Source organism: Drosophila albomicans, chromosome 2R, assembly GCF_009650485.2.
Source record: "Drosophila albomicans strain 15112-1751.03 chromosome 2R, ASM965048v2, whole genome shotgun sequence".
NCBI classification, from domain to species: Eukaryota; Metazoa; Arthropoda; class Insecta; order Diptera; family Drosophilidae; genus Drosophila; species Drosophila albomicans.
This window is the reverse complement of record NC_047631.2, coordinates 19,459,893-19,471,478: the sequence shown is the minus strand read 5'-3', so window position 1 is coordinate 19,471,478 and position 11,586 is coordinate 19,459,893. Positions and strand designations below refer to the sequence as shown.

At 36.2% G+C, this 11,586-nt stretch overlaps 1 protein-coding gene across 1 annotated transcript; it reads left to right on the top strand.

Moving 5' to 3' along the window:
* Positions 1–8,210: 8,210 nt before the first annotated feature.
* On the top strand, positions 8,211–8,784 carry LOC117576158 (uncharacterized). Its single transcript, XM_034260733.2, has one exon. It carries the CDS (start codon positions 8,246–8,248, stop codon positions 8,717–8,719), a length of 474 nt encoding a protein of 157 aa, XP_034116624.1. The 5' UTR covers positions 8,211–8,245; the 3' UTR covers positions 8,720–8,784.
* Positions 8,785–11,586: the final 2,802 nt, after the last annotated feature.

Sequence of the window (11,586 nt, the reverse complement as noted above, 5' to 3'; positions counted from 1 at the left end):
TAATTGTCTTGGAAAAACTACGCCAAGTGGACAGGAGAAAAAACGCCAAGCTAAGTACTTGACTTGGAAACACACAAATGTTAAAGTAAATGCACAGACAAAAGTAGTTGCAAATAAATACAGAAATACAAATACATATACATTTACATTTACAAGCCATGTCCATGGGTGATTAAGTATCATAATTATTATATAGCCCACGCTGTAGTTTCATTACATGCCTTTTACTTAAGCCATCATTTTCCGCCCACTTCGACTGTTCCGTTCCATTCAGTTCAGTTCCGCAGTGGCTTCTTAATCCCCGACGACTTCATTATTAAAAATAATGTTGGCCAGCTTAAAGACTCGAAGACATTATGAAGCAAGCATAACAATGATAAAGCAAAGTATCAAGAAAATTGCAAAATATGCAACAACACAACAAAAAATTTAATCTGTTGCGGACTGAAACGAGAGTTCGCTGCGTTTTTATGAAGCGATAAACCACACAAAAAGTATCTGCAAAAATCTTTTTAATTGGGTAATTACTTTGGTATATGGAAATTTTAAGTGTTCCTTTATTTCATTAGGTCACAAAATATTTTAAACACAACTAGCTGAAAAGTAAATTGAATAAAATTTAAGAAAATAATTAGCAAATATTTGAGTAAGTAAAAGGTAAAATATATTTTCAATTTTATTTATTTCAATTTAAAAAGAAATATTGCTCTTTGTGTTCTTGGAATTTTAAGTGTGTCTTCAATTAAAATACAAAATATATTAAACACAAACTCAAAATATTTTAAACATCCAGAAAGTAAATAAAATGAATTTCTAAATAATAGTGTAAGTAAATGTGACAAATATATTTTTAACATAATTTAATCAAATTTAAATATAAAGTTGTGTTTTTTAAAGTTTTGAGTGTTCCTTAATTTTGCTAAGTTACAAAAAATGTTAATTAATCATGCTGAAAATAATAACAAAATATTTAAGAAGACAAAATGCACATAAATTTTTAGCTTAATTTAATCAAATTTAAAGGTAGACATTATTTCTAATATTTTTGATAATTTTGAGTCTATTTTCATTTTAATATTTTACAAAAAGATTAATAAAACATGCTGAAAGCGAAATATGTTCAATTTAGGAAAATAATTACCAAATTTTGAGTTAGTAAATGTCACAAATATATTTTTAACTTAATTTATTCAAATTTAAAAATACACATTCCTTTTTTTTGTCAACTTCTACATGACCAAGCTAATTTTGAAATCGCTTAAATTAACTTTTTAATGCAGTTCTACAAAATTTGTGATTTAACTGCGCCATTTGAGATTCTCGTTTGGCGACAAAACAAAAACTTTTCAATTTGACGCCTTGTTAAAGCAAAAATGTAAAAGTTTCTGTCCAAGAATTGACTTGTTTTTTTGCTGCTCGCTTTTTTACATTTGAATGTTGTCTCCAACATTTGGCGGCAGAGTGGCAAGTACGGCAAATAAATGTTCTTTTTTTTGTTGATTCCTTTGTCGCCTGACATGTGAATGGCGAATGGCGAATGGGGAAATGGACTTGTGGCATAACTGGCTGCAAGCCATTTGCCATTTCAATTGCCGAGTCGAGCGAGCGAGTCTATTGAATTTCATCAAACACCAGGCAATAAATTGTCGAAAAACATGAGCTATCCGTTGAGCTCCGCCGTTGATGGCACACCTGATCTGGCCATAAAAAAAAGGCAGAACTAAAACTAGAAACGGGGAGTCAACTATGAATGCAATCACGACAATGTCTATGGCAAAAATCTAGAGGGAAGAAGACTGAGAGTGCAGCTGCCACAAAACGGTGCCACCATTCGCATCATCATCAAACAAACCGCAATGTGTGACAACAACTTTGCATGTCTTACTGACATTTAACATTTGCGTTTCGTGTTTCATGCTATCTAGTTCGTCCTCTTCATGTCTTTCTCTCACTCTTGCTCTTGCTCTCGCTTTCGGGTCTTTTTTTTATTCTGTTTGTCCTTTAACAAATATTGTGTCCATTTAGCTGTGTGTAGCTGTGTAGGCGAGGGACAATAAAAGCGAAATTGAAACGCAAGCAATAAGTTACGATGTCTTTGTCAAACAAGTTTTATATTGCATGTACATGCCACACAACAAAACTGAAACTGAACTGAACTGAACAGAAACAGAAAACTACAACTCAGCAAACTGCAACGACAATTTGGCCGCATTCAAAATGGAAAATTGAAAATACAGTGTTCATTTTTTGGGGGTAAGAATGGGGGATAATAATATCAACAAACAGCTCAATAAGGCAAAACACCATCGAGAATGCTTAATGAGCACATAACACGTCAGCTGCGAACATCTATTATTGAACTCTGCTGCGAGAGTGTCTGGGAAATCTTTTAACTATCCATTAAACCTTTCCCCATTCGCTGATAGAAGGAAATCGAGGTGGAAATTGAAATTGCATTTAAAACATGGCAAAACACGCTTTCGCATTCATCGTCATGTCTTTAATAATTGACCGCAACTCGTCGTGATTGAATTCGCTGCAAACTTTAAATTGTTGTTGCTGCTTTCAATTGGCAATTGCAATTGGAGTTTCAGCATTGAGCTTTCAGCATTGAGCATTCAGCATTTGCCACTTGCCGAGCGACGATTACAACAATAACTTGAACAAATACGTGTGCACTTGCTGGCTGCGTCCAGCCAACGTGACGTATACGTAATATTTCATTCGCATCGCATCGCATTCACATTGCGTCTGTGTTTACTTTGGCCACACTCTCTGGTATTGGCATAACAAAGGTAAGCTGCACATCACGACGCCTACAAGCGTTTACGCAAAGGTTCAACACCGTTATTTATTTAATTGCATTCAATTTGCGGTTAATTGTTAAACAATGCTCCACACACACACACACACACACACACACGCACATGCGAGTGGTATGGGAAAAAGTGTATCCCACTTCCTTTGAGCAGACAGCAGCAGCTGCAAAGAGGACTAGGAACGAGCTTCTGTTCTCCGTTCTCTGCTGTCCTGTGGTCATTCAGCTCAGCTGGTCAAGTGTGTGTTTGTTGTACAAACAAATACAAGTGCGGTTTTAATTGAACTCAAGTGGCACGCTGCGCTGCGTTGTGTTGTGTTGTGTTCTGCTGTGTGTTGTGCCACGCTGCGTATACTCGATTTTTTACACACGTGTGCGTTCAAGTGTAAAGCCGAGACGAAATGCGAAACCCGTTGCGCTCCACTCTCCACTCTGCTCTGCTCTGTTCGGCAAGCCTAATGAGTGAGCAAATATTTGTTCAAAAACGTTGGCAAATTAAAAGTAATTAGCTTTCAACTTGGCCATAATATCTGCAAATTGGTCGCCAGAGAGAGAAGAAGAGAACGATGGCAATTTATTGGTTGGGAAATTACGACAAATTTCATATAAATTGCAGATGATAAAATGAAACAAATAACAATTAGAGTAAACAAATCAGTTTCAGTTAGCACGTACACTAAATTGGCAACAGACCAGCCCAGCCCAGACTTGGCCACTCGGCACTCGGACTATTGTCGGGCCAGTAAAATTAGCATGCGAATTCGAAATAAAGTAACTGCACACTTCATTGAGCGCTAATCGCCCAAAATGCCAACCCAATGTCTGTGTGCAAACAATACAACTGCAATTTTTGCCTGGGCCTGTTTTGTATGCAATTAAATGTTCACGGTGTGTGTGTGTGTGTGTGTGTTGGACCTATGTAAATGTAAATGCCATTCGACTACATCTATAACTGAATCTATAGCCTGGCTGGGCACCTGCAGTTAGTGTTGGAATGCCGCCGCATTCAAAATTCAAACATACAAAAACTGTAATCGCATTTTTAAGGATTACAAAACATGCTCTACACGTTTTTCTCCCATAATCCATTACAGAACACACACACACATACAGAAAATTGTGTGTGTGGCCCGCAGCCTGAGATTTTTCATACCAATCCAATCAGAGCCAAACGATTTGCCCCAACAGCGAGCTTCGCTACTGCTTTTTGCGGTTAATTGCAACATGCGAATTATTTTGTTTTTATCGCCCCAAATGCAAATGCAATTCAATCGCGATATTTATATAATTTATTTCAGCAATTAGTTTTGTTTGCGTTTGAATTGTGCAATTTAGTAGCCACCGGACTGCAAATTATAATCACACACACGACTAGATAATAGCTACACACATTCGGACGTGTGTGTGTTAGTCTCTCGGCTTTAATTTAAATTGCAAATTCACACCTCAATTGTGAAATTTGTGGGCACACACTTAGAGTGCACAAATAAATCTGTGACTGCAGCTCATTTCTTTGCCGCATCAATTTTAAAGTTGCTTATTGAAGACTTCAACGAGTTCAAGATAATCTGGAATTGAAGAAAGAATTCATTCGATACTCGAGTGGAGCTAAGACAAACATCCGAGTCACCTGCCGGAACAAGTTTGGAGCTGTTGAGAGCTAAAAGCGGATATCGCAGTGTTGGCAATGAAAATAAATTCCATAAGAAACTGCAAAAAAGTTGTGAAGTGGCAAAGACTTGCGAATATGTAAACAAATACTCGTAAAAAGGGCAAAACTGTCGTCGCGTAGCCAAAGAGAGAAGCGAGAAGGAAGGAAGGAAGCTACAGATACAACTGAAGATACATACGTTCGCAGCAACAGCAACAGCAGCAGCCATTGGCAAACGAATGTTTATAGCACTAATTTTATTTGTTGAACTAACAAAAGCAACAACAAGAACTGCCACAACAATATCTGCAGCACGGCAACGCAAATAAATGTGCTTAGAAAACACAACTGCTCAATAGATTGAAGAAGGAGAATGTGCGACTAGAAAATGATTTTAAAATCAATATAAAAAAATTTATGAAAAAATTATAAAAATTAAATGTAAACAGCCAAGTTGCTAAGTATTGAATTGAAGTTTATATAGAATATATTTATCCATATCTAGCATACCCTTTTATGCTTTTTCAGAGGGCATAAAGTGCGAGCCAGGCACATACTCGAAGACATAAAACCCATACGACATTTGCCACATAGTCGAGGCGTCAAACACTGGCCAGGCTAGGCACTTGGCAAATGCGTGAAAACGTGGCACTTCATTCACACCCAACCACACACACTCGCTAGCAATAAGACCCTTTCTTAGCCCCCCCTTTTAACCCACTCTCCAACTCTTGCCTCGGCTAAGTACACACACAGAAAAAGAAACTAAGGCTACGAACGATTTATACGACTATTTGGAACTGGTAGCAATAGCAATAGTAATAGGAAGTAGGAGTAAAAAGAGAGTGGTATAGTATAGTATAGTATAGTAAGTAGTGGAGAAAGAGTAAATGCTGCTTAAGTGTGCGTAAATCTATAAGGACGCACATCTGTCTCGTCGCCTTTTCCTAAAGAACCTATCCTATAATTTCTGTCTATCTTTTGCCTCAGTGTCTCCATCTGTCTGTCTGTCTGTCTGTCCGTCTGTGTGTTCATTGGCTACCCATTTGGTTTTTGTTTTAGTTCGTTTGTTAACACATCGTTGGCTAAATGTTTCACTCGCTGGGCTCGGCTCAGTTCTTTAAATGCTGCTCCATAAAATTGAGCAAAGACCAAAAGCTTAGCTGCTTTTTATTATTATTTTTAGTTCGTCTGTGCTTCGTTTTGAAATTGATAGTTTTAACAAGATTATAATCTGTTTATTCTGCAAAGTGTTACATAAGAAAACAATTTAATTGCCCATATAACGAATGTGAATTGTGTCCTTGTGTCCTTGACTATTTGCTATCAAATGAGATTCATTCTATTTTATGGCACTTTCCAAGCGAAAGACGCAACAAAAAAAAAACAGCAAAAGCAAAGCAAATGTATACCTTGAGTTTTGCTGGAATAATTTAAGCTTTATGCTCAAAATGTTCTCACGCCAAATGAGATGCTGCTGGGTGGCAAAGTTGAAGTGTGGACTACGGACTGTGGACTTGTGGACTGGCAACAACAATTGAGCTTATTTCCGGCGGAAGCATCAGTGTTTGGCAATTTCCGGTCTGCTTCAGCCTTATCAAGCATTTTTCTATGCACAGCATCTTACCAAGGCAATAAATGTTAATACATATTAGCCAAATGCCTCCGGGACACACTGGTCAGCAATTTACGGCAAACAATATGCGTTTCTCGACATCAATTATTCGTCATATTGAAAGTGGACTCCTTGCCTTGTGTATATACCATGACCAGAAATCTCTGGCGTTTGTCGTGACCCCCAAAAACGTTGCCTTTTGTTATTTGGAGGCTGTACTCTCTACTCTACTCTCATTCGTTCATTCATTCATTAGCTGGAAATAGTCTCGTAATCATCATCAATAATCTTCTTTGAAAATGCATTGCAAATTAATTTTGACAGCTTTTGGCTACGATTAATATCAATTATTTGAATACCAATACCAACGTCAATACCCAATGCGAAATGCAGTTCATAAGCCTGCCCAGAACTTAAGCGCCAGCAACAACAAGAACAACAATGGAAACAGCATCCCAAATGCGCATTTATTATGCCTCATTGATAACTGAATAGAAGTAAAGACATTGACTAGACTGCTTGCCTCATTGGCTCGGCTTTATTCACTGTGTATCAAAGTCTCTCCGCTTGTTCATTTTAATTGGCATCTAACTCTTGGGATTACCATACTTATTACCAAGCCCACTAAGTCTCCACATGGCCAACGCAATTTCAAATTTAAACAAAGCAGCAAATACAAAGCATCTTATGAGTGCTTAGAAAGTTACATTGATAGAAAATCTGGCTTAAATTATATACAATACTATTTCCGATTTGCACAGTTTATAAATGAAATTCAAATTGTTTTGAAACTTGTATAAATTAAAATTTAAAAATATTCATTTTATTGAATTTTAACCATACAAATGGTAGAAGATTCCTTATCTACAATGAAATTGGAGAATAAATTAATTAAAATAAAAAAAATATATTTTGTAATAAATGAATAATTCATTTATTTATTTTATTTTTAATACAATATTTCATTTTTTAATTATAATTAAATTTATAAGCTTTATTATCTACGACAAACAAAATTCAAATTTAAAATTGAAAAAAAAATATTTTTTTTATTTTTAATCATTTAATTTTTATAACTGTTTGTCAACAAATTTAAAATCACTAGTTAAATCTAACTTTATTTTACAATGAATTAAAAAAAATAATCAAATATATTTTTAAATTTCAAATTTTATTAAAACTAATTTAATTTTATAATAAACTTGGTCAAATTAATGTAAGAATTAAATGTAACTAATTACTTTGATAGATAATTCAGAAATATACATTGTTAACTATTTCCTATTTAAAAAAATTTACACATTAATATGTATGTTTCGTATTTCATTATTTTAAATATGCACTTAAACCAAACTTAGAATGGTTTAAAGATTCGTTATCTGCACTGATTTAATAAATTATATTTAACAAATCGTTTCTAAATATTCATTTAAATTAAATCTAATTTAAATGATTAAAATTTTCATTATCTAAAATTAAACAAAATCAATTTATGATTGTGAAATTACGTTACACATTTGGAAAATTAAATATCTATGCACTTTATAATTATTATTAATATCAAATTATTCCATGCTGTTTACACTAAATTAGTTTCATTTGCAAACTGAATAAAGTTTGTGCTTAATCTCGCATCGAGGTAATAAAAATAAATTACCTTCACACATTTGCATACGTTTACGAGCACGTATTTTCTTGCAGTGCAATTTTGTGCTGAGAGTGCTGAGAGTGTTAAATTATGCATGCAACTGCAGCAAATATCTAAAATTAAATAATATTTATTTATGCAATTTTGCGGTAGACCAAATCGCGTCTATTCAATTTACTATTCAAATTGGTCAAAATGTTTTTATGACCACGCCCTAGCATGAATGAGCTTATTAGTTCATACAATTTTGCGAAATGTGAAATGCGTGCCAGCGAATAAATACATACTCAAAAATAATACTTAATATTCAAATGTGCTGCTGCTGCTGTTGCTGCTGCGTTAAATTGAAATCAAAACAAGTGCGGGCCATTTGATTTGTTTAGTGTTTTCGTCTGGTTCTGGTTCAAAACCAAAGGTTATCTCGTTGTTGATAACGAGCCGCAAGTCACGGAACGAGCACTTCATCAATGTTTTCCAGCTCATTCGTCAGTTTGAAGTGTAAGCGAAGGGAATATGAAATTTCTGCTCATAGTTGTGCTCTGCGGTGTTGCTGCTGTGGTGAATGCATCGCCCAACTCCCTGCTGAGTCGCCTGCTGCACCGACAAACAACAACAACAACAACGTCAACAACTGCTGCACCGCGTCAAGAAATCTTTACGAACAACAATGTGCCCGAGGTGCCAGCTGGCTGCATTGCTCACTTTGCGTGCAGCAAGAAACTGACGACGGTGCCGAATCCAAGACCTTGCCTCAAGTACTGCCTGAAGCGCATCGAGTGTCCCGACAAGCCGGTGCAACGTGGCAAGGCCAACGAGTGCGTCGAAGTCGATGCCACCAAAGCGCTGGCCGACTATGAGTCGACCACTGTCAGCAGCAACGATGTGGATGCCACCACCCAAAAGATCATGGAGGTGGCCATGATAGACTTCCCCTGCCAGCCGGGTTATTTGCCCGACAGTCGTGGACGTTGTCGTGAAATTTGGTAACTTTATGTTGCATATAAATGTTTGTTGTGAGTTGCTAATAAAAATAAAACTAAAAATAAACATTATGAATGAATGTGTCTGACAAGGCGAAGGCGTGTTGCTGTCCAACTACAAGTCCAAAAAAAACAAATTGCTAATTTGCACGTAAATAACTCAATTTGATGCGCCGAGTGGGCGATAAAAAGTACAAGTATTTAAATTAACAAAATGACAAAAAAGGCGCAGACAAACAACATGTCAGAGACGAATGCAGCCAGCCAGACAGCCATCACGTGATTAACGCACATTTCGACCAAGAATTCCCTTATCCCCTTTCTCCATTCTAGATGTTGTTAATATGATGCGCACCCAGCTCAAAGGCCAACCCCATAGACAAACCTCAATCGCAAAGCCAGCAAACCAAAGCAACCAAAAAACCCATGAGATTCGGCTGGCTTCTGGCAAAAGTGAAATTTTTATGTGTCTTCGTCATGTTAATTGTTGTTTGGCTTTTGACGAGTTCATTTCTGTTGTTCTTTGTTGGCAGTTGCTTTTCTCACTCTTGTTGTTGGTGGTTAGTGTGGTTGTTATAAGTCATAATTTGCGCGCTTATAAAACTCACAATTTTTGTGCAGAAGTCAAGCCAAAAAACGCAACTAACTTTATTAACTGACTGCGCAGTCAGCGCCAAGTTTGAGTTCATTTGAGCTCATTCTTTTTGTTTTCTTGATTTCCGTTTCCGGCGCCAACTTTAGTTCAACTTCAGCGCCGCCTTAGCTGCTGTTTCTGCTTCAGCTGCTGCTTATGGTAATCAGCTCATACCAGCAAATTCTTTCCTTCCCCTCTCTCTCTCTCTCTCCCAACCACGCCCCTTGGCACGTTGACTAGCCCACCTGTGTTGTGTGTGTCGGGAGACCTGGCGTGGCATTTGGAAATTAAACCGCACACGGCCCTTAAAATTTTATAACTTAATTTTTGTTGCACAGTTTTCCCAGTTTTTCTCTCTCTTTATTTCGCCTCTTTTTTGTTGCTCTTGTTTCTGTTGTTGTTGTTGGCTTTGGCATTTTTGTGAACTTTTTGATTTGATTTTCGCCTTCTGCCGCACTCACGCTCACTTTTATTATTTGGTAGTTGCGTTGGCTGTCTTCCACACACACACACACACACTCACTCGCTTTTGGGATTGCCACGTGACCTGCTTTCTGCCGGGAATTGGCCATGCGAATTACAATAATAAACTTGTGAAATTTATTTTATACAGGAAAATACTTTTGCCGCGCTGATAAGCTTGATCTATAGTCAACAGCCATTTTGAATGGCCTCGCGATAAGGACAATTGCCTGCTGAAGGATTATGCCACACACACAGAGCCAACAGGGCAGGGACAAGGATTTTGAGACGTGCCTAGCGACCATTTGAAGGCGAAGCGATTGAAATCCACAATAATTCAAATGGAGAGTGTGATCGGCTGTGAGACACCAGCTATCCACAAAAACACTTCGGTATTACTTATTAGATATACTAAATCACTATACCGAAAACATACTATCGTACAATATTACTAATAGTAATATTTTGTATATCGATATACTAAAATGTTTAAAATATACTATAAAGTACAAAATATATCAGATTTTAAACCAAATTATATAATTTGGCTATTTGATATGTCTATAGAGCACAAAATATAATAAATTGACAACCACAACTGTATGTCAACGTTTATATTTGGTATATTGATATTCTACTATATTAAAAATCTACTATATATTATACAAAACACATCCGATTGCCAACCAAATCATACCGAATGCCGACGATTATATTTCGTATATCGATGTTCAACTATCATCCAAATATACTATAGAGTTTAAAGTATACCAGATTGTCAACCAAATCATACCAAACGCCAACGGTTGTATTTGGTATATTGCTACAGTAAAAATGTACCAGATTGGCAACAAAACATATCAAATACCATTCTACTATATTTAAAATGCTTTATAGAGTCCAAAATATACCAGAGTGTCAACCAAATCATAAATACTAACGCCTATATTCGTTTTATCGATATACTAGTACATAAAAAATATACCATGCAGTACAAAATATACCCGATTGTCAACCAATGCAATTAAGAGAAATCTGCAGTCGTTTTTTTTTACCGTTTATACACCACAAACAAATAGAAATTAAATTTTTAATTATTTTACATTCTCTACAAATGTGAGCAATATTTTTCAAATAAATTATAAGCAGTAAAGCATTTGTTTGCTGGCTCTTTCTCTCTCCACTAAATTAGTTGTGCCACAATTAAATAAAAATTGCATTTGATAAAAGAATAGTTAATGAACAAATGCCGCTGCGGGGTCAAAGCAAAAGGGCACAACTTGTAAATACTTTGCAGCTTGGGGCCAACTGGATGTCGAAGAGCAATAGCTTAGGTGCATTTTTTGAAATGTTTATAGTATGTGTGTAATTGCAGCACCCGCAAGCGAAGGTAATAAAAGTAATGCAAATAGCTGCAACAACAACAACAATTGGAGCAACAACAACTAATAATAATGCGGCAACAACAATAATGAGAGTGAGCGAAGACCAAACCAAAGAATTTTCATTAAAATTCTCATTTACTTGCGCAATTATTTCTCTGCAGCTATTTTAATAACACTAATTTACCTTCAATTTTCAGCTCGTTTTCCTTGCAGTGGGTGGGAGTTGAAGATGGAAATGGAAATGGAAAAGCAGGAGAGCTGTGCAGTGCAGGAAAACAACATACAGCTGAAAATATGCGCAGCTGGATGAGAATAAAACTGAATCACTAAAATGCCATGCAATGATGCATTTTTCCTTTTTCATTTTTCTCCTTTGCAGTGTTTTTTAGTTTT